The following is a 23,529-nucleotide window of genomic DNA, read 5'->3' as shown; positions in this document are numbered from 1 at the left end:
GTCCCTCCGGGAGGCGGCCCCGGGGAAGACCCAGGACGCGCTGGAGGGACTATGTCTCTCGGCTGGCCTGGGAACGCCTTGGGGTCCCCCTGGGAGAGCTGGACGAAGTGGCCGGGGAGAGGGAAGTCTGGGCCTCCCTGCTGAAGCTGAGACGAGATACAGGAGACGCTGAAACCAAAAGTTAATGCTGTCAACTTGTGTTGTTACGTTGTGAAGTTATGCAACTTACCTTATGTACGTAACATTACGAAATGTACTTATTTTCACTCAAAACAAGTAGTTTTTGTTCCTGAACCAAACTGCAACAGTTTAAAATGTCTTAGCAAGCTTTATTTTGAAAGTACAAAATTGACCCAAGAAGCAGTTTTTGGTGTTGTTTCATTAAACTGCTGCACATGTTCCTGTATGAAGTGATTTAATGATTGTGAATCTGTTTCAGCTTCTTTAACAGAGCTGCTCATCAGACTGGTGGTCCTGGTCCTGGTCCTGGTTCTGACTGTGGGGTCCAGTGCTACCGTGTTTTACTACTACAAGGTACACATCAATGAAACGACTGTACGGGTGTGAAATCCAAAATTCACTTTGGTACAACAGCTTTCGAGCTGCTGTCGAAGTCATCACTTCCTGTGCTGATTTCACAATAAAAGCCTTCCAGCTTTTAAAAATCTGGGAGTTTGAGTTGTTCTGTGGCTAAAATGTATCTTCTGTGATGCCTCTGTAGGGCACCAGGGGGCAGCCACCAAAACAAGAGGACAACATGGAGCTGGATTACCTCGGTGGTGCTGAAGACTGTCCAGGTGAAGAGGCAGGAGCCCGGGGGACGGATTAGGATCCCCGAGGTCCACGACCAGATGAAGCACTCCCAACAACAACAGTCAAATCATCATGTGCCTCCACAAAAACATGCTAAATTGAATTTCAAACCATTTGAAGAGAAAATTAACTTCAGAATTATCTGTATATATGTGTGCTTTTCTTATTATACTCTTATTCTTTTAATTCATGATAAAACGTATTGTCACAGCAAACAAAGTGTTTGTTTCAGGTCTAACTTGTTGTAATTTAAGTTGTTGACTTAGTGACATCTGCTGGTAAAGTACTGGCTGTAGATTTCAGCCACTGAATACTGTTCACCTTCCCTTCCAAGGTGGTGGAGCATGTGGCGAAGTACTTAAAGGAACAATATGTAACTTTGCTTCTAATATGTTACAGTAATAGTCGAGCAGATCCGTCTGTTTAGAGCAGGTCGTCGACTAATCAGATGATCGGTGGTTCGATCCCCGGCTCCTCCAGTCTGCATGTCCAAGTGGACAAGATGCTGAACCCAAAATTGCTCCTTGCAAGTCGCTTTGGATAAAAGAGTCAGCTAAATGACTGAATGTGAATGTGACGTGACTTCAATACTTACCCACAGCTGTGTTGTAGGTCGAGTCTTTACGAGGGAAATAATCAATGAATTTATGTGTGGAAAAGTCACCATGACCTGCCCGGTCCTCCATACCGACACTACAGTGTGGTCCCAGAAAACAAAGAAGATTTCAAAATGACACAAAATATTCATGGTTTGATTTAATACAACAAATATCTGACATATTGTTCCTTTACAATGTAAATAGTAATAGGTGTCAGTGACTTCTAAGTCTTCGATTTGTTGATGAGCTTTTAAAATGTATCACAATAAAGGAAGCTTGCATTGACTGACGTGTGTGGATGGTTTTCTTGTTATTATAGTCGGAACACTGGATTGATTATTTTTTCCCTTTCGGCAGTGGAACAACAGCAAACCTGAATAAAAGCAAAATGTCAAGCTGGCAATCAACAAATCATGTTTCAGATGAATGCGGTGACAAGTTGTTGAAGTCGTGTTATGAGTTTTTTAAAGAGTCTTGAACACAACTCAGATATATGAAGGTTTTGTGGTCAAAGTGTTTGCAAATGAATCAAATCAAATCAGATTTTATTTGTACATTCCAAAGTTACAAAGTCCATTTTCCTCTGAGGGCTTTACAATCTGTACAGGGAGTGACACCCTCTGTCCTTAGACCCTCGGTTCCAGTGAGGAAAAACTTGCCCACAAAAACCTTTAACAGGGAAAAAAGGTGGAAGAAACCTCAGGAAGAGCCACAGAGGAGGGATCCCTCTCCCAGGACGGACAGACGTGCAATAGATGTCACGTGTACAGAACAAATCAACACAAACATATTGTACAATTACAATGAAAAAAGATTTGAAGTTACGTTACTTATCTGATGTAACTTGAAGAACCCTTACAGTATGTAAGACGGCTCCTGACATTTACCTTCTATAATTCGTAATAGATGTTGCTAGAAGATGTTTAAGCTGAGAAATGTTCATTTAAATGTTGAGATCAACGCACAAGAGCTCACATCTATGAACCTGACCTAGTCACAAACTGAAGAGAGGCACTTTGAAGAAATAAGAAATAGAAAAAGCTGGGGAGTCTTTACTGTTCGAGAGGGCTGGGGCCATCAACTGCTGTAGATGCTGCAGGAGTCTGATGAAAGTCACCCATGATGGAGGCCTACAGGCTTGAATGGGGAAATCATTGCTGAGTCTTTCTCCTTTGGAGCAACTTTAAAGAAGTCAGCGTTGACTTTTGGTTTCACACAGGACATGAACAGCAGTCTCCTGGGTGAAGGTCCACTGTTTGACCAATCCATCCACTCACATCATCCATATGTGGACTTCCTCAGTTTTTATGTTACGTCACCTGACTTTGACGGCACGTCATACCGTTAAGCTGCATGAATGTGACTTTAAAGTGTTAAAGCGACAGGCTGACATTCTGTAGACATTCATGAAGGGTGATGAGGACATGCAGCGCTGCCTGTCACCATTCAAGGTTCTCTTCTGGGTAATGGAAGCAGCAATTCAGGCAATCTGAAACAATCTAGCACTGTCTAACCACGAGGAGCCAGTCCAGCTTCTGAGTTTAAAACTGACAATCTCGATCAGCTTGTTTGTTTAAAGCGCGACGCACAAACTGTTGAAACATGACGGAGTCTGTCAACAAGACGTCAACACACCAATCAGGTTTTGGATCTCTACATCACAAATGTTTGTGTGAATCTGCACTTGATCATTTCTATCAATGAGTTCACGTCTGATTTGAAAACTCTTGATCGATTTCTGGCCTTCACGTGAATCGCTGCATGAATGTTGGACGCATGGAAATGTAGTCCAGGATAAAAAATAAACAGAAATATCTAAAGTAAATAATAAAAAGTCATATCAATAAATGAGAGGAAACATTTATTAAACGGAAAACAGCATCAGGAATCAAATGAAAGGAAACATAATCACAAACAGAAATGGGCAATTTGCTCAAATCTGGTAAATTAATCTTCTTTTCTCGATCACAATAAGAACTTTAACACTTCGTATTCGTCCATATTTCCAGTAAATGTTGCAGTTTTCTGGATATTTCTGTTCAGACAGGAGTAACCACAGGCTTTTAATTTGAAACATCAGTGCAGGAATTAAAAGGATAAGAGTATCAACAAGTTAGACCTGAAACAAACACTTTGTTTGCCGTGACAATACGTTTTATCATGAATTAAAAGAATAAGAGTATAATAAGAAAAGCACACATATATACAGATAATTCTGGAGTTAATTTTCTCTTCAAATTGTTTAAAATTCAATTTAGCATGTTTTTGTGGAGGCACATGATGATTTGACTGTTGTTGTTGGGAGTGCTTCATCTGGTCGTGGACCTCGGGGATCCTAATCCGTCCCCCGGGCTCCTGCCTCTTCACCTGGACAGTCTTCAGCACCACCGAGGTAATCCAGCTCCATGTTGTCCTCTTGTTTTGGTGGCTGCCCCCTGGTGGCCTACAGAGGCATCACAGAAGATACATTTTAGCCACAGAACAACTCAAACTCCGAGCCCTGCAGGTGTCCCAAAAGTTTGGTTAATCTCAGAGAGTCTTTATCAGGATGCTGACTAACTCTTTAATGATTTAAAAGATACAAGATAGAAGACAGAAGTAATAAAAAGGTAAGGTAGATGCAGATGTTTAAAAGCTAGAAGGCTTTTATTGTGAAATCAGCACAGGAAGTGATGACTTCGACAGCAGCTCGAAAGCTGTTGTACCAAAGTGAATTTTGGATTTCACACCCGTACAGTCGTTTCATTGATGTGTACCTTGTAGTAGTAAAGCACAGCAGCACTGGACCCCACAATCAGAACCAGGACCAGGACCAGGACCACCAGTCTGATGAGCAGCTCTATTAAAGAAGCTGAAACAGATTCACAATCATTAAATCACTTCATACAGGAACATGTGCAGCAGTTTAATGAAACAACACCAAAAACTGCTTCTTGGGTCAATTTTGTACTTTCAAAATAAAGCTTGCTAAGACATTTTAAACTGTTTGGTTCAGGAACAAAAACTACTTGTTTTGAGTGAAAATAAGTACATTTCGTAATGTTACGTACGTAAGGTAAGTTGCATAACTTCACAACGTAACAACACAAGTTGACAGCATTAACTTTTGGTTTCAGCGTCTCCTGTATGAAAGTCTTTACCCCGGCTCTCACTGTCCAGACGGAGGTTGTGTTCTGGGGGCGTGGTGGGTCGTGGTGTCTTTTCCACATTTAAATTGGGTGATTTAAAAAGCTACATGTCACATATTTGGTATCAAACAAGAGAGAAAGTTGTGTTTGTGTTTCAACTTGTGATTGTCCGTTTCTGTGTTTAAGATGGAGCTGTTTGTTGAATTGAAGTTACCTGACACGGTGACAGCGAGTGTCCGGCTCTCAGAAGAGAAGTTATGGGAGAATACGTAGACGTGATAAACACAGCGGTACTCTCCTTGGTGGGCGTGGCTTGCAGCAGAGAACAGGAAATGAGCCGAGTGATTGACAGCTGGCTGGGTGTAGTTCTGTGATGTAGCCGAGGTGGTGAACATAAGCTGGAAGGAACCTCCTGGATACTGTGGTTGGATGAAGCAGGTGATGGTGAAGTCGGAGCCCAGGAGCACCTGAAACCCCTGCTGCGTGGCCTCAGAAACCCCGTCAGTGTGGGTGGAGGAGATGAATGCTGGAAGCAGCAAATCTGAAAAATGAAGTGTCTATCAGGAATATACTGCTGCTACGGGCCTCACTGATTACTGTACAAAAGCAACTTTACAACTTCATTCATAAACCTGCTGCCAACTGTAGCTGCTGTTAGCTAATGTCAGCTTGTTACATCTGATGAATCTGGTGGTACCTGAGCAAATGACCTCCAGGTTGAAAGTGGAAAAGACAACCTTCGTATATACACACTGCCTAAATGCAGACCCGGACAGAAGACAAGTCGATCTGATCGACCATTTGTAATAGGCGTCATCCTGTTTATTCCTCCGCCCAGTTGAAACAGCAGAGCCGCAGTTTAATGCACGACAAACTACATCTGCTGTCTCTAGATTCCAGTGAGCTGTATGTTCATCCACTGTCCTCCACTCTCCTTGTTGTTTCACCTCCAGGACACCAGCACACCGACTGGATCCTCCCACCAGTCGGACGATATCGGGCTCTGAGCAGACGAGAAACTGGTTAAAAACAGATGAAGTCACATTTCAGAGTCAAATCAAAGCTGTAGCTCAACTTTTACCTGAGCAGGTGAGTCGGACAGCTTGTCCAGATGGACAGGAGGTTTGAACTGAGTCTGAGCTCTTACAGTCCAGGAGAGCAGACTCGTTGCCTCCACACTGGAACTCTTTGGTCCACGTTGGAGCCTCCGCTTCCCCATTGAGTTCTCCCTGGAGGACTGAAGGAGGTCCACAGCCGAGCTCCCTACAGACCACCTCTGCATCCTGCTGGTCAAAGTCAGCTTCACACACTGAGGACCACGACTTAGACTTCAGCTCCAGTCTCCCTGAACACAGACTAGTCCCATCCACCAGCCTGACAGAGTCTATTGAGGAAGAGACAGAGTGTGAAAGAGAAAGAAAGACATGAAAATACTTTGAGTTGAGAGGTGTTGGTTCGTAATTTGTAGTATTCTAATCTCCATAAACAGATAAATGCATGATCTTCAGGATCAGAAACCTCTGTAGTTTGAGTAGTGTTGACCTCACACCAAATAACTTTTCAAACCATTTCACAGCCGCAGACAAATTTCTAATCTCGGTACAAAATCCTGAAAGTTTTGCTCGAGTTGCGGCACGCTCCTGTCATCTCGATCGTTTGGTGTCAGGTGGTCATAAAATTTAGTCCAAGCTGTCTGATGACGACGTCCTCGAAAGGCTCAATCGTTCACATCAGGGATGGGATACTGCTGCTACGGGCCTCACTGATTACTGTACAAAAGCAACTTTAGAACTTCTTTCAGTGATTCTGGTGAAACTGGATCTTCTAGCTGCAGAGCTATTCTAAACACCAATCACGTCCCTCCCTATCTGACGTCAAAATGAGGAAGTAAACAGAACTCTGCTAACTGAATGTACTGTACAACACATTGATCATGTTACCTGAGCAGATGACTTCCTGAACATACGGGGAGTTATCATGCCATAACAAAGCACATTCCCTGATTGCAGACTCAGGCTGATCACAGGAAGATGTGACCATCCATTTATCCTGGTACTCATCAGTTCTTTGTCCTTGAGATGAAGTAGCAGAGCCACAGTTGAGCTGTCTACATACAACCGCTGCAGCCATCAGGTCAAAGTCGCCAGTCACTAGTCTCCAGTCGCCTTTGTGTTTCATTGCAAGTCTACCAGCACAGCGGCTTGGTTCTCCACCCAACTGGACCTCATCAGGCTCTGCAGTTACAAAAGAGTAAAATAAGTGAAGTCACTTACATTTGAATAGACTTTAAGCAAATCAAAGCTGCAGCTCCTGTTCTACCTGAGCAGGTGAGTTCAACAGCTTTGCCAGGTGAGCAGGGTTTTCTAGTCAAGCCGGACTCAACACAGTCCTGGAGAGAAGACTCATGGCCTTCACACTTTTTGGACCAGATTTGGGGCTCTATTTCTCCATAGAGCGCCCCCCGGAGGACTGAAGGAGGTCCACAGCCGAGCTCCCTACAGACCACCTCTGCATCCTGCTGGTCAAAGTCAGCTTCACACACTGAGGACCAGCGCTGGTCAGACTGGTCAGACTTGACCTCCAGTCTGCCTGAACAAGAACTCGACCCATTCACGAGCCGGACAGAGTCTGCAGAAAGACAGCGACAGACAATTTATGTGAGAAAGTTGTAAAGTTTTAATTGTCTAACAGATGTTAAATCATGTTGATCCAATGTTGAATGCTGCTCCGCCTCAAATCTTTGTGTTTACAGAGTTTCCTGATCCACTTGCTAAAGTAGCTAACCGCTAATTAGCTGCTGTTAACTGAATCTGCCGTTTGCAGGCAACAGAACCGGGTTCAGCAGCCGGACCTGTGCTGCTTTTGAGACATAGCTAATGTGGCCAACTGAACTGACTCAGCCCGGGATGCCAGGAGCCAAACCCGGCAAGAAAACCACCTTGGTAGGCTGCTGTGTTCACTGTTAGACTGGACACTGCTGGTCACTTGATGGACAGTAAACTAAACTGCTGCCAACTGTAGCTGCTGTTAGCTAATGTCAGCTTGTTACATCTGATGAATTTGGTGTTACCTGAGCAAATGACCTCCAGGTTGGAAGTGGATTGTTCCCTCATTGTATATACACACTCCCTAAATGCAGACCCGGACAGAAGACAAGTCGATCTGATCGTCCATTTGTAATAGGCGTAGTCCTGTTTTTTCCTCCTGGTTGAAACAGCAGAGCCGCAGTTTAATGCACGACAAACTACATCTGCTGTCTCTAGATTCCAGTGAGCTGTATGTTCATCCACTGTCCTCCACTCTCCTTGTTGTTTCACCTCCAGGACACCAGCACACCGACTGGATCCTCCCACCAGTCGGACGATATCGGGCTCTGAGCAGACGAGAAACTGGTTAAAAACAGATGAAGTCACATTTCAGAGTCAAATCAAAGCTGTAGCTCAACTTTTACCTGAGCAGGTGAGTCGGACAGCTTGTCCAGATGGACAGGAGGTTTGAACTGAGTCTGAGCTCTTACAGTCCAGGAGAGCAGACTCGTTGCCTCCACACTGGAACTCTTTGGTCCATGTTGGAGCCTCTGCTTCCCCATTGAGTTCTCCCTGGAGGACTGAAGGAGGTCCACAGCCGAGCTCCCTACAGACCACCTCTGCATCCTGCTGGTCAAAGTCAGCTTCACACACTGAGGACCAAGACTTAGACTTCAGCTCCAGTCTCCCTGAACACAGACTAGTCCCATCCACCAGCCTGACAGAGTCTATTGAGGAAGAGACAGAGTGTGAAAGAGAAAGAAAGACATGAAAATACTTTGAGTTGAGCGGTGTTCGTTTGTAATTTGTAGTATTCTAATCTCCATAAACAGATAAATGCATGATCTTCAGGATCAGAAACCTCTGTAGTTTGAGTAGTGTTGACCTCACACCAAATAACTTTTCAAACCATTTCACAGCCGCAGACAAATTTCTAATCTCGGTACAAAATCCTGAAAGTTTTGCTCGAGTTGCGGCACGCTCCTGTCATCTCGATCGTTTGGTGTCAGGTGGTCATAAAATTTAGTCCAAGCTGTCTGATGACGACGTCCTCGAAAGGCTCAATCGTTCACATCAGGGATGGGACGACGTCCACCAACAGTTTAAGAACGTTTGTGGACACAGTTTTTTTTTTAAAGATTTTATTTGATAGACAGCTGAAGAGTGACAGGAAATGTGGGGAGAGAGATGGGGTTGAGCTAAACGCTAAATGCCGCCCCCGTGTGGACAGTTTGAATGAATCTCTGGATTTCACCGTCTACAATCCTGAATATCATTCAGAGATTCAGAGAATCAGAGAAATCTCTGCACGTAAGGCGCAAAACCAACACTGAATGTCGCTGACCTCTGACCCATCGGCAGCAGCACCTACATGAAGTTCAGACTCAGAGAGAGAGACAGATATCAACAACATCCAGAAACACAGGCGGACTGACGGAAAGTGGTCTGAAAACAAAATGTAAAAAAATCTATAAAAGTGATAAAATCACCTGAGCAGATGATGTCCAAATGTTTTGTTAGCAACGGTGACCTTTTTTTTCTAAAATGTCTCATCCCACTTCGAGTATAATTCCAAATGATCGGCAGAGGTCCCCATAGATCCAAGGAAGTCCGAACCACAGAACCACAGTCCAGACTTCTACAGACCTTGTGTGCGAAATCCAGGTCCACGTTATGAGTATCATACACCTGGAGCTTAGCAGAACACCTGCTGGGTCTGTTCACCAGCCTGTGCTCTGGACACAGGTGAGAGAGTCATTAGTCAAATAATGTCTTGTACAATTCATCATTTATATTAATTTTGTTTACCTTTGAAAAGATCACTTTCTTCTATCTGGAGACCTGCAGAGAATCATAAAAAACAAACATAACTTAAGCAGTCGTGATTTCTGGAACAAAGGTTGCCATAGAAACAGCTTCTCCGGAAAGCGTCCACGCTTTTAGTCCTGCAGAACTTTAAGCCTGAATATAATTTGAACAGGTGAGTTCTATTCCAATATTTACTTAACATCTTATTTTATCTTCTATGTCTAGTGCTGTTGGTACAACTCACGCTCTCAATGCATTGTTCTGTTGTCTTTGTGTTAAATATGACAAATAACACTGAAAACTGAAAACAACTTTTCCTGCCTGTTCACAGGTGATTAAATATTATGAAGTTACTGCTGTCTTTACACAGATAATGTAACAATTAAATCCTAATACAACAGTAAGAAATCTTTGCTTACACAATGAGGCATTAACTAGCTGTAGCCACCAGGGGGCAGTACCAATGTGGGTACATTAATTTACGTCAGAGAAAAACAGAGCTTCACAAAAAGGACTGTGTCATTCAAACACATGGACAACATGTCACAGAGGATATTTAGACTGTCATGGAACAAGATAAAGACTCCAAATGTGTCTGAAATCAGAAGCTCGACATGTACGGCAGTCTAAACACACTGTCCTCCAACAGGAGCAGCTGGAGGGTAAACGTTAGTAACGAATAAAAAAATAAACTATTGATGATGAAAAGTGAAAATAAAGAAAAGAAGGTTCAGTTCAGACTTCAGTGATCGGAGCGTCATTTCTTCTATAAAATGTTTCTGCAACGTTAGCACAGAGCATGCATGTGTATAGTGTGCTTTACACTACCTCATTATATTTCATATCCACACTCAATGTTCATTTCTAGTCACATATAATCAGTAACATGGGAACAATAAACAATAAACGTAGTCTGGAAAGCCTCACAAAGATCCTCCAAACGGCATCAGGCTTCGAGCAAAGTCTCAGTGCTGAGAACTCGTGGGAAGTTCTGAATCAGGCTGTGAGGCGCTGATAAGAGCTCAGCGAGATAAGCCTGACTTCTTTTTCTACATCTGAGTGTACGACAACCAGCAGCAGCAGGTCGACATGCAAAGACACTTAACATATCATTCTGGCCATTTTGAATATAATAAAGCCAACACTGTAAGAACATGCCACTAAGTAATACATTAAATAATATTCCTCCATACATGAAATTATGAATTTACATATTTAAGTAAATAAACAATACTCTAAATAAAGATTTTGAACAACAAATAATTCTGAAATTGTCTCTTACAACCATAATGAATTAATACTGCACAGTAAGTACCCATGAATGAATAAAATAATATATAATATAATATTTTAATGAGCCAACTGCACAAAAATGGCAAAATAATCTTTTATTTCCAAGAAATGCAGTCCTGTTTATGTATTATTATTATCGGATAACATTTTTTTTAATGTTATGCCAATAACGTAATAACTTCTTACACTATTGGCAAAATGTTATCGTTATTGCCCAAAAACTTTATTACATTACATTATTGGACTTATTACATTATCGGTGCTACATATATATATATATAGTTCTGCTTTTCTAATGTTAGTCTCTCTGATGGGAAGAACTCTGATAATTGGTCGAGGAACAGCCTAAAAGTTGGAAATATGTATTTTTGTTATTTAATCAGAATTCTGCATTTTTTAAAAACCTAATTTAAATCCAGGTTTGTTGCATGGGTTCATGTTAATTTCTAAAAGTAATTTTGGGAAACAATGAATCAATGAAAAAACAGACGCATGAATGTCGACGAGCTCGACTTTGATGATCCACCGTGGGGAATCACTGATTACAGCAGCTGACAGAACCCAAGGTGGATCAATAAAATACTTAATAAAAATAAAATAAAATAAAATTAGACTAGAAAAATAAAATAAAAGTTCAAGTATCCAGATATGCACGGTGGGTCATGTAACAGAAATAACAAACAGGAAGTGTTGTCAGCTCGTTTTAACTGTAAAACATCATCTTAGAAGGATCTATTGGTGATTCATGACAAGTATCACACAGTGCAGGAATCTGAGCTGATCGTGGGTCTTACCTGAGCTCCAGAGCAGCACAAACACGACCAGGACGCGATCCATGGCCCCCTGGTCACTGTCTCTTCCCCACTGACTGTTTCTTGACATATATGTCTTTATCAGCTCATCAGGCTCAGTGTGGTTTCTCAATTTTTTGACATCCTGTGTTCTCATAATGCTTTAACATCATGAGAACACAGGATGTCTCACGATTCCTTGATTGCCTTTAATCAGATTGCCTGTTCCAGGAAATGTTTGAAGGGGTTTCTACAACTTTAGTAGCCACTTTTAACCAAGTAACAACCTCTGTGGGAAACAAAGCCTTACTTAAAGCCTCCCTAGATACCTGTGCACCAATTTAAAGGTTCTAGGAGATGGTGAGTTTGCCAGTAGTTGACTACATGAGGCTGCTAGCTTTAACAAGAGCCACTGCCAGGACCACATTTTGCCCATGGATCTCGATATTTCCAGCTCCTATATGGCCATCGTAACACCAACTAAACTAAGGCCAAGTCAGGACCAAGACCAGAGTGTACCGAGACTCAAGACAAGACCAGATGAGACCAAGTCAAGACCCAGACCAAGACATGACAAGTCAATATATACATAGGTAACACGTAGAGCTAGTATTAGTTAGGTAGTTAGGTGGTCCCAGCTGTCTCAGTCAATGTTGCATTGGAGAATTTAGACTTTTTTTCATGTAGATGAATGCTTTGTGGTTCAGGAAATCAAACTTCATTACATAACATTTGGCTTTTCTCTGCTGTCTCCTGCATTCAGTTATTGGTTGCATCTGAAGCAGGAACCTACAATCACAGTAAATATGTTAGGAAATAAAAGAGAAGTCTTGAATTAGAGACAATACTTCCAAACAGCTACTTTAACACACACACACACACACACACTTTTTCCAAGAAAAATACCTTTTTATTTCATTATAAATCCACATAATTGTATCTATGAAAGCATAAAATCCCCATTTCGCATGTTGTCGTGTTTTTCTCCTTATCGTGGTCATTTGTTTTGTCATATTCAAAGTAAATCATGGGTATCAAACCATCGAAGACTGTAAGGTGTATGTCACATACAAACACAGACACTGTCAAACGGCAAAGGGGGGACGGGAAGAAGGGGGACGGGACAGCGCAAGTTCTGCTGGCCATCTTTTAAAACCGCTTAATAACATTTAACGATCTCGAGCGCCAGCTTTTAGTAACAGGAACACTTATGGTAAAGTTCACCATTGTATCGGACGGGTTCAGTTGCTTTTCAGTGTCAAACAGAACATCACCATTTTTCACCATCGAATGTACGAGCCGGGACGTCGTCTGTGCTTTAAGTTTGGCTTCGAGTGAATCCTCGCCGGTGTCCCTCAAGGCTCCATTCTCGGGACACCAAGTTTTTTTTTTTTTTTTTTTTTTCTTTTGTTTTAATACTCCGACATAGAGAGAATCAATCCACCATGGACGCAAACACACTGATTATTTCAACATTATCTAAGTCATTCAGAGCCAGAAGAGTTAGATTGGTAATACTGGAGAGTATACTATTCAGTTGTTCATGAAAATGAGAAAGAGAAAGAGAGAGAGGGAAGAGAGATGAGATGAAAACAGACGAGTAAAGTGCCAGAGAGGTTTGACAGTTTGTTGTTATTGATGCGTTTGAGACAAGACGTTGACAGTGTGCTCGTGTTTTCACTCCAAGGCCCAACATGTATTTTCTCTTCGACTGCTAAGAGAGGTGTGCTTAGAGAAGTCTGCATATTCTCCCGATATTGTTATTATGCTGTCATAATACTGTAGTAATCCTTTGGCATATGACTGTATGCTGGGGAAAGAGAGGAGAGGTGCCCAACGAACATTGGACGTACCACAAACGAGAACCTCCTGGAAAAAAAAATAAAAATTTGTAAAATGTGTTTTCTCCAAATCTGAAGTAATCCGATGAGAGCAGCGTTTAGCGTCCGCGACCGTCAGAATCAGACTAAATCCACCCGACGCCCCTTTAAAGCCCCGTCAGATCATCGGATACTTCCTTCAGAAAAGAAGAAGTGATCCCAGGCCGTGTTCGCTCTGATTCCTCTGATCCGACGTTTCAAGCTCCCAGTTAAGCACCGAACACGAGCAGGGTTCAAAGCCCGGAGCCTGGCCCACATCCAACATGTCCTCTCCCAGCAGTGTGGAGACGTTTGCATGTCGACAGGTAGGCTGTTTATCCTCCGCTAGCTGCCCCGTGGGATGTTCACATCACATCCCGTCTGGTTCTGGTGTGGGCCGGCGTTAGAGGGTGCGTCTCTGGGTCGAATACCTGATCAACGGGGATCACGAGAAGGACCATGCAACCCATCGGGGCACCTGAAGGAGACGAGAGAGAAGGACAGGTAGAGATAGACTGAATGATTGATTGATTACAGTTAAATTATGTTGACGATCAACATGGTATCACGGGATGGCGTATAAGTACTTGCAGATTGCACATTTTGAGTTTTGGATGTGCAGGAAAGTTAGGTTAGGGTTAGGAAGTCTTACATAAGTTACAGGACAGGAGCCAAACCTGGCAAGAAAACCACCTCGGTATCCTGCTGTATTCCCTGTTAGACTGCTGCTCACTGCTGGTTCAAAAGTTGTGTTCGGTCCCAGTAAAGGAGATGCTGACACTTAGCAGTGGGGCCGTGAGCCTGACATGGTTCTTGCTCTATGTTTTTAAGCCTGAACACTTGAAACATCAACAGAAGAAGAGTGCAGTTATTCTCTCCCACCATGTCCACAATCACTAAAACAAACCTCCCACAGTATCTGCTTTTTTTAGTACTGGGGACTCAGTGACAGAATTCAGCATTTTCTGCCGATACTTCGGAAACTACCTCGTTCACGCCCACAGACACTTCTGTACTTGTACTTGAAACACAGACCGTGGGCAAACAAACGGCATCTCTTGTCTGGTAAACAGAGCAGATGGTAAAGTTGTACTGTGGCACATAGAGAGACTCTCCTGGTAAAGGAGAAGTCCAACTTTAATGCCAGTAGGGGGAACTCGAACTACAGTAACCCCCACGATCCACCGGGCCCGTCCACTGCGCAATGTGTGAGCGCGAGTAATATGCAGCCGAGCGGCGAGACGCATCTGGGACGCGTCTGCACGTGCATCTGTTCTCTTTTTGACATTGGACGCGAGCAGCACGTGTCAGTCTCCACAGAGCTGCTGCTTTAAAACTGAACGAGAGACAAAACGAAGCCAGAGAACGTGTTGAAGCGACGAGGAGGAAGTCATGAAAAACAAAGAAAGCTTACATAATGGAGCGACACCAATCTGCATACTGTGGGAGATCAGCCGTTATGTAATGGCCCAATAAAGAGGAATAATGTTGTTTACTAAGGCGATATTTACAGAGCACTTAGAGGCAGACAGACTGCAGGCCTGCTAATGGCTGCTCTCCTCTTCCTCCTTCTCTCGCTCTCTCCGTTAAAATATGCTCATTGTGTTTCCACCAAGATCTCACCTTCTTCCGCCTCTTCACCCTCCAGCGCTGTGAAGCTGAATGTAAATCTGAAAAACACAAAACCGACGAGTTAAAGCTCAAACTGATTATTGTACGAAAGCACAGATTCTGTTAGAAAAGTCGCTAGTTTTTGATCGGAAGTAATGTAATCAACAAATACTCGAGTACAGCGGAACATAGTTACCACAGTGGGATTACACTCCGACACTGGAGACAACAAACTAATAAAATAAAACCTGTGGACACACATCCAGAGAAAACTCTGTTTTCATGGAGAGGCCATTGAATATAATTCGCAGCCTAACATTGCCGCTGGCTTCATGAACACTTCGACTGAAATGAAGTGATTTTAATCTCCTGGTTGTTTGTGGAAAGAAAGCAGAGATACAGATAAAAGGAGGACGAGGTGTGTTTATGGTTACTGAAGGACAGAGAGAGACAGAGAGACACCTAGAGACAGAAGGGAGGATTATGGACTCATATTTAGTTAGCGAGACAGAGAAAGAGGCAACCAAACAGAGAGAGGAGTACAGATGAGTCACTGAGCCTCTAGACACAGTTATTGACGAGAGAAGATGGAGGGATAAAGAGGGATGGAGAGAAAATGAAAACTCAGGGATGGAGAGGAGGTGGAGGGAGGAGATTGGACACGAAGAGGACGAGGAGAAGTCTGTAAATAGAAAACTGAATCCCAGAATTTACAGCTCAGCGAGGAGAGAGAGAGAGACAGAGTGGTTATCGATCAAGAAAACTCATCTTTCATTGGTCCGTCCTCCGTTCACGATTTCACCGATCGTGGTGAAACTGGATCAGATTTTATGGGAGAAAATGTTTTCTGGAGCAGCTACAGTTCCACCAAATCCAATGAAACATGGTTCTTTTACGGTGGCCAACAAGAGCGCTACATCAACCCGACATGTTCCTGGACGTTTGTCTCCTCATCACTGTCCCCTTTTGTCCTCTTTGTCCACATTTTGTCCACCTTGTCGTCACTCCTCTCTCCTCATCATCTGCTTGTTGGCATCGTTTCGAAGCTGCAGCTCGTTTGTCTTGATATAAATGTTTTAGACGTTGTTCGTCACACTGAATGTGGGATGATGATTACAGACGTGTTAGGTGCCCTTCCACTTGTTTGACCATCTTGTCTTTCGCGACCTGTTGGACCTCATTTAGGAGAATCACATGATGTTTGTGTTGCACGGTGAATTATACGCCGTAGATTTCCAGATTCCAGACCATTGTTTCGTTGTTAGGAGAAAAGATATCACGGCACTTGTTTTTCTTATCACGGGAACACTGTGACTTCTCTTTAAACCTTCATAAATCCTCATGAAGGCGTCTGAACATCCTGTTTCTTATCTTCAGCTCCGGGTGTGGATGCAAAAACCTTCCCTGGATACATGAGGGTAAAAATAAAAGCACGTCACTGTGTGGAGTGACCACCGGGTGTCACTGTGACTCTGAGTGTGAGCTCTGCGGCGGCCTCCAACAGTTTCCTGCTGCTCGGCGTCATGAATAATGCCTCGTAGCTTTACAGTGACGCTGTCTGCAGGTAATGGACGCGTGTGTTAAATGCATGTGAAGCTGGTATTCATGTGTTTGGGTGTCCAATCAGGCTGCTGTACAATATATCTGTGTATATTTTGTACCTGAGGGATGTGTGGGATCATCCAATGTGGACATAATTCCTCAGGATTACGCATTTTTCCTCCAGATTTGGTCATTCTTCTGGTTTATGTTCTTTTAAACACGTTCCAGTGCTGGACCAGGTTTTATAAACGTGTGCTGGCTTTGAGCAGAGATAGAACTGGATCTGTCTCTGCAGGAATCCTTTAATGCTTCTTTTACTGTGAATATTTTCACACCTACGACATATTTTGACCACACAAGCTATAAATAACACAAAATATCTGACATGTTTTACAGAAATGTTAGCTTTGACTTTGGACTGGGTGTCGGTCATTTGTTGACGTTAACAGACAAATCACAAATCTTCCATGTAATGTCGCTTTAAAATAATATTGTATAATGTAACAGCGGATGGTAGAGAAATCCTGAACTTAGTGTCTGCATCTACTTTCTAATGACCAAACAGAACCTCTGAACCGGCAGTGTCCAGTCTAACAGTGAACACAGCGACAGAACCTCTGAACCAGCAGTGTCCAGTCTAACAGTGAACACAGCGACAGAACCTCTGAACCAGCAGTGTCCAGTCTAACAGTGAACACGGCTGACAGAACCTCTGAACCGGCTATGTCCAGGTCTAACAGTGAACACAGCGATCGGAACCTCTGAACCCGGCAGTGTCCAGTCTAACAGTGAACACCAGCGACCAGAACCTCTGAACCAGCAGTGTCCAGTCTAACAGTGAACACAGCGGACAGAAACCTTGAACCCGTAGTTCTCAGTCTAACAGTCGAACACAGCGGACGAACCTTCTGAAACCGGCAGTTTCCAGTCTAACAGACCACGGCACCCCTCCCCCCCCCCACCGCTCCTACCCCCCCCCCCCCCCCCCCCCCCCCCCCCCCCCCCACAGGCCAACCCCTGAAACCGTGACACAGCGACAGAACCTCTGAAACGGCAGTGTCCAGTCTAAACACGCGAAACACAGCGACAGAACCTCTGAACCGGCAGTGTCCAGTCTAACAGCGGAACACAGCGACAGAACCTCTGAACCGGCAGTGTCCAGTCTAACAGCGAACACAGCGACAGAACCTCTGAACCGGCAGTGTCCAGTCTACAGTGAACACAGCGACAGAACCTCTAACCAGCAGTGTCCAGTCTAAACGCGAACACAGCGAAGACCTCTGAACCGGCAGTGTCCAGTCTAACAGCGAACACAGCAGACAGAACACGTGAACCAGCAGTGTCCAGTCTAACAGTAGAACTGAACCGCAGCCTCTACCCGCAGGTGGTTTTCTTGCTGGTTTGGCTCCTGGCGTCCCGGGCTGAAATCTGTAAATCACTTTGGTAGTGTAACGTTATTCCCTGTGGGTCTCAGAGGCCGTGCTAGAACCCGGTCTGGTTCGTCATGGCCATCAGTTAGTAGCAGTTAATTGCTTTTAGCTACTACCAACTCACGGACACCGCTCCGGCGGCGTCAGACGAGTGCGCGCCAGAAAATACCTCAAAGTTGATTTTCTTTTGTTTGTATTGTTGGTCCAGATTCAGGAGTACGGGCTCGAAATACTGACACAGAAAACACGCGAACAAACATTGTGTGCTCGTAAAAAAACAGATTTAAGAGAACAAAGAGGGGGTGTTGGTGCTCTGCCCCACGTACAAGGCTTCCCCATCGCTCTCCACCATTCCTGTCACCATTCACTATTCTCTCAAATACAGCTGAAAAGCCAAAAATCTTAGGAAACAAAAGACGCACCGTCCCGTTACCTCAAAGAAGAACGAGACGCTCACCCCCACAGCGCCCGCATCACGCTCCATCCATCGACTCCACCATAACACATTTTCCTTCACCGCCAATAAGACCGCTCATCTTGTGTGAAGAGGAGAAAATCCTCCAGAGCTTTGATAGATACCTCCACGACAGGGTATACATCTCAATTTGAGAGTGAATTGGAAGCAGAAAATATCACAAGATAAGACGAAGAAAGAAGCTGCGGTGAAGGAGAAGAGACAAACAAAACGACCTTGAACTCAGAAATTACAGGAGGAGGAGGGAGGAGGAGGAGGAGGAGGAGGAGGGAGGAGGAGGCGGAGGAAGGCTTCAAAACAACAACTCATTAAAATCAAACTAATGACTATAGACGGGGGGAGGACACGCAGAGAGGAAAACCTGTTTTGTATTTGGGTGGAGCATGTTTGCCCAAGGTTGGAGGAGACAGGCAGGAAGTAATAAAAGGTAATAACGACGTGTGTTCGTCAAACAAACTCAGAGCGAGACGTAAAGAAGAAATCATCCCGTCAACCGAAGTTAGTCTTGCGGGGACGTCACAGAGGACTACGTCCAGGTGTTTAGACAGTCTGCGGGGACGTACAGAGACTACGTCCAGGTTTTAGCAGTCTGCGGGACGTCACGGAGACTACGTCCAGGTTTTAGACAGTCTGCGGGGACGTCACGGAGACTACGTCCAGGTTTTAGACAGTCTGTGGTCACACGAGACTACGTCCAGGTTTTAGACAGTCTGTGGGACCACGTCACGGAGACTACGTCCAGGTTTTAGACAGTCTGTGGGACACGTCACGGAGACTACGTCCAGGTTTTAGACCTTCTGTGGTCACGGAGACTAGTCCAGGTTTTAGACAGTCTGTTGGGACACGTCACGGAGGACATACGTCCAGGTTTTAGACAGTCTGCGGGGACGTCACGGAGACTACGTCCAGGTTTTAGAAGTTTGTGGTCACGGGAGCCTACGTCCAGGTTTTAGACAGTCTGTGGGACACGTCACGGAGACTACGTCCAGGTTTTAGACAGTCTGCGTCACGGAGACTACGTCCAGGTTTTAGACCGTCTGTGTACGGAGGACTACGTCCAGGTTTTAGACCGTCTGCAGGGAGTCACGAAAGACTACCGTCAGGTTTTAGACCGTTGCGGGGACGTCACGGAGACTACGTCCAGGTTTTAGACAGTCTGCGGTCACGGAGACTACGTCCAGGTTTTAGACAGTCTGTGGGACACGTCACGGAGACTACGTCCAGGTTTTAGACAGTCTGTGGTCACGGAGACTACGTCCAGGTTTTAGACAGTCTGTGGGACACGTCACGGAGACTACATCCAGGTTTTAGACAGTCTGCAGGGACGTCACAGAGACTACGTCCAGGTTTTAGACAGTCTGTGGTCACGGAGACTACGTCCAGGTTTTAGACAGTCTGCAGGGACGTCACGGAGACTACGTCCAGGTTTACCAATCGACTCGCTGGTCCCCACCTCCCTCCCCGTTACAGCAGGAGTTACTCACCAATGACGGAGCTGCTCCTCGGCGTCGGGTGGAGTTTGGCTCCAGGCACCAGCAACAAATCAAAAAAAGGGGGAGGGAAGTGGAGTATTGGTTTGGACTTAGAGATTGGTGGGTTGTGGATTTGATTGACAGTTTCTTGTGTGTTATTGGGAGATGGCGTCATCGTCATGGGCGGGGTTTAAGTCCACTACAGTCGTCCCTCGAAGAGAAGCTCCACCCATCCCCTCCGTTGACGATGACGGCTGGGAGTTTTTATTAGCACCTCCGCCTAAGAGACAACAAGATGGAGTCAGGTTATCAGGAGCCGACGACAAAGAGGAGCCACATGGTCCACGCGTCGCTCAGTTACCCTGCCCTGCAGAGGACGAGGACGGAGGCAGCGCGAGGACGTTGGCTCCACCTCCTCCTCCACCTCCTCCACCTCCTCCTCCGTTGGTCTGGGAGCAGACGTTGGCTTGGCGAGCGGCGGCCTTCTGCTTGTAGTGGTTACTGTGCAGCTTGTACTTCATCAGGAGGATGAAGATAAAGACGAGGACGGAGGCCACGATGATGCCGCCGATGATGATGATCATGGTGCCTCCCAGGAACTGGAGGAAAAAACACACAGATGGTTTCATCGTGTCTGACCTCATCAACAAACCTCTGAGACGCAGAGTTCATGCGAACATCGACACACTCACCTGGTCTCGGATGGAGTGGCAGCCTCCGTACTCCCTCTCCGTGATGAAGGACACGCAGCCCACCAGCTTGGTGCCCGTCAGCGCCGTGATGCCGTCGTCGTAAACGGCTAAAACACAAAGCTCGTAGTCCCGCGACGACGCCAGGTCGCTCAGCAGGAAGTACTTGTGGTTGGCGGGGATCATCCTGAATGAGACAGAGACAAAGACGATTCATTTTATTTAGTGGACGTCTGGGAAAGGTTTCAGACTGAAGATCTGTCCCTGACGCCGTCTTTGTCGGTCGTAACGACTTCTGTTCCAGGCAGAGATCCGACACAAGCTTCAGCTGAACAGAAGAGCGGGAGTTCTCTAACAACACAAAAGATTAAAGCTGAAGGAGAAAATTGAAGTGGAGAGAAAATACACAGAGAGGACGAGACGGAGGGAACGAAGGTGGATGAAGCGCTTTCAATTTCCAACCTGAGAATCAAAAGGTGTAGCGAGGTGGAGATTAAAGAGAGAACGACGGCGGGAAGGAGAGGAAACAACGAGGAGACGAGGCGAGACAGAAAGATGGAGAAGGAGGCGAGGGAGGAAAAATAAAGACACGTCACAGTGGAGGACGAAGAGAAACAGACGAAGGTGGAGAGACCTGGATCAGAACCTGAACCGGGGCAGAACTCCATTCAGTCAACAACGGACAGATGATGAACACAATAACAACGATCACCAGGAATGATCAAACACTGAAACATTTAAAATAAAATAAAGTCTTTACAGTAGTTTTCAGTTTTTCCAAATATATATTAAACTTTTTTAAATTAAACAACCAAATGTTATTTTAAATATTATGCCAATAATCACCAAACATTAACAGATTTTTTAATTTTTATAGAGAAAAATCACAAAATGATTTACAAAAATAATAAAATAGTGAAATTACAAACCTGTAAATGAACAACCAGACCGTTATTAACTATCATGCAAATAATAACAAATTACAATAAAATAAAAAGAAAGTTACAACATTATTTATATAGTATTTACATACAAATGTATGTAAAACATGACAGTAATTATCTGTAATTTAATATGCAGCTCTTTATATAAATAAACAGTTTAATCTTTTTCTTGTTAGTTTTACGTTTATGTGTACGGTCACTTCATTATTTATAATAATTCAGGGGAAATCTGTAAAATAACAGTATTTCTTCTTATTTTAAGTATTTTTAACACACAAATAATTAAGTTATTTCTCATTTTTCTACAGAGAAAATATTATATAGTATAAAATACTTGAAGGTATTTTTCTTTTTCTTAAATTACATTAAAGAATTATAAAATATTTTCACTGGACGATCTATAGAAACACGAACAATCTGTTGACGGAGTGTGTTATGTTTAAATCTGTATTCTCCACATGTGTGTGTGTTCCTGCAGGTGTACACACCCTGTGTGTGTGTGTGTACCTGTGTGTGTGTGTGTGTGTGTATGTGTGTGTGTGTGTGTGTGTGTGTGTGTTCCTGCAGGTGTACACTCCCTGTGTGTGTGTGTGTACCTGTGTGTGTGTGTGTGTGTGTATGTGTGTGTGTGTGTGTGTGTGTGTGTGTTCCTGCAGGTGTACACACCCTGTGTGTGTGTGTGTGTGTGTGTGTGTCCTATATATTATTCAGGTGCAGGGCCTATTTATCAACACTGGAGCCGAGGTGACGAGACAGCGAATGGGATTATAAAGCCGAGCCTGACCTGCTGCTCGACTGTGTGTGTGTGTGTGTGTGTGTGTGTGTGTGTGTGTGTGTGTGTGTGTGTGTTTCTATGTGGTATAAGGGAAAAGATGGAGCGATGGTGTGAGTGTATGACGGTCGCTCTATTATAGAGGGGGTCTATAAAACTGCTGCAACATCGTGAGTCAGACTAAACGAAGGCCCGAGGCCGTCACACACACACACACACACACACACACACACACACACACACAGATGCCTCGTTCAGCCTCCTCTGCTCCGTCTTTGTAAAGATATGTTTCATATCTAACTCTGACTTTGACCAGACCAGAGTTGGCGATTGTTGGAACAGCAGAAAGAGAAACGGAGGAGTGAAGTTACAATGGTGGGTGACATGAGTTTTTGTCAATGGAGTCTGGTGGTGAACGAGATCTTTGTCTGAACGACTGTGGCGTCCGGTTCACGGACACCGGAGCACGGCGCATAAATTCAGCACGGCGTAGACCGTGGGGGGAAGGAAATCAGCTACAAAATACAAAATGGAATGCCATCGCAGGAGTCAAAGAGACTACAGCCACCAATATCACACGGTTATGATTATCAAACGAGATCTCGTGCGTTCTCGCGACGCCCTGTGTCCGGCGGAGACGCACCTGAGCGCATCACAAACGGATCATGTGTGAGTTGGCGGACGGCGGAGTACGCAGCCACTCTGCATGCTGTGTGTTTTCAGGGTTAGAATAACAATCTGAGCCTGAATCTCGACCTGGGCTGAGGTTACGTTACGTGTGCCGGTAAAACAGTTTTTGTCCATGGAGTCTGGTGAGGAACATGTTTGTGGTTCGAGAAGAGGTCGATCTCTCTCTGCACGATGCTGTCAGGACAGAAGAACTAACGGAGCTCGTCAGTGGCAAAAACAAACACCTAACATCTAACTCAGAGCTATGGATTTATTACAGACGTGGTGATTGTTCGAACAGTGAAAAGGTGGTTTTATTTTGTTCATGTTCAGTGTTATGATCCTCGTCACTTTGTCAACAGAGCCTGGTCAGCTGTTGTTCTGTGACCTTTAACCTTCATGCTGAGGCTCTCACAGATGATTGACAGACCTGCTGTGAACGATCACACTGTGTGTCTGTGTTTAAAGCACAATGCGTTTAACGAGCACATTTCTATTTTGACTTTTCCCGTTTTCACGTGCAGGTTTCTCGCTTTGAGTTTCCCGTTCAACACTTCATCGCTGCACTTTAATAATACAGGAAGAGCATACGCTGCTACAGATGGTA

The 23,529-nt window shown here is 44.4% G+C and overlaps 2 protein-coding genes across 3 annotated transcripts in view; both read right to left on the bottom strand.

The window, feature by feature from the left end:
* Positions 1 to 3,287: 3,287 nt before the first annotated feature.
* Positions 3,288 to 11,773, bottom strand: LOC113746130 (scavenger receptor cysteine-rich type 1 protein M130-like). 2 transcript variants are annotated; one of them, XM_027280725.1, is made up of 11 exons: positions 11,463 to 11,773; positions 9,376 to 9,408; positions 9,057 to 9,302; positions 7,992 to 8,294; positions 7,611 to 7,913; positions 7,090 to 7,168; positions 5,622 to 5,857; positions 5,238 to 5,543; positions 4,755 to 5,081; positions 4,169 to 4,263; positions 3,288 to 3,855 (listed from the first exon to the last, which is right to left on the bottom strand). In XM_027280725.1, exons 1-11 carry the CDS (start codon positions 11,614 to 11,616, stop codon positions 3,748 to 3,750), a joined length of 2,190 nt encoding a protein of 729 aa, XP_027136526.1. In that variant the 5' UTR covers positions 11,617 to 11,773; the 3' UTR covers positions 3,288 to 3,747. The 2 variants fall into 2 exon arrangements, with proteins under 2 accessions (XP_027136526.1, XP_027136527.1); XM_027280726.1 differs by lacking the exons at positions 5,238 to 5,543; positions 5,622 to 5,857; positions 7,090 to 7,168.
* A 1,294-nt stretch (positions 11,774 to 13,067) lies between these two features.
* The window catches only part of LOC113746131 (leucine-rich repeat and fibronectin type III domain-containing protein 1-like protein), a 201,293-nt gene continuing 190,831 nt past the window's right edge, over positions 13,068 to 23,529 (bottom strand). The window contains 5 exon segments of the mRNA XM_074527724.1: positions 13,068 to 13,796; positions 14,942 to 14,988; positions 19,861 to 20,128; positions 20,210 to 20,447; positions 20,541 to 20,724. Of these exon segments, the coding sequence (XP_074383825.1) occupies positions 20,004 to 20,128; positions 20,210 to 20,447; positions 20,541 to 20,724 (547 nt within the window). The 3' untranslated portion in view covers positions 13,068 to 13,796; positions 14,942 to 14,988; positions 19,861 to 20,003.

Source organism: Larimichthys crocea, chromosome VII (assembly GCF_000972845.2).
Source record: "Larimichthys crocea isolate SSNF chromosome VII, L_crocea_2.0, whole genome shotgun sequence".
Taxonomy (NCBI): domain Eukaryota; kingdom Metazoa; phylum Chordata; class Actinopteri; family Sciaenidae; genus Larimichthys; species Larimichthys crocea.
Note: the sequence above shows the minus strand (reverse complement) of the source record. Positions and strands in the feature narration are given on the sequence as shown.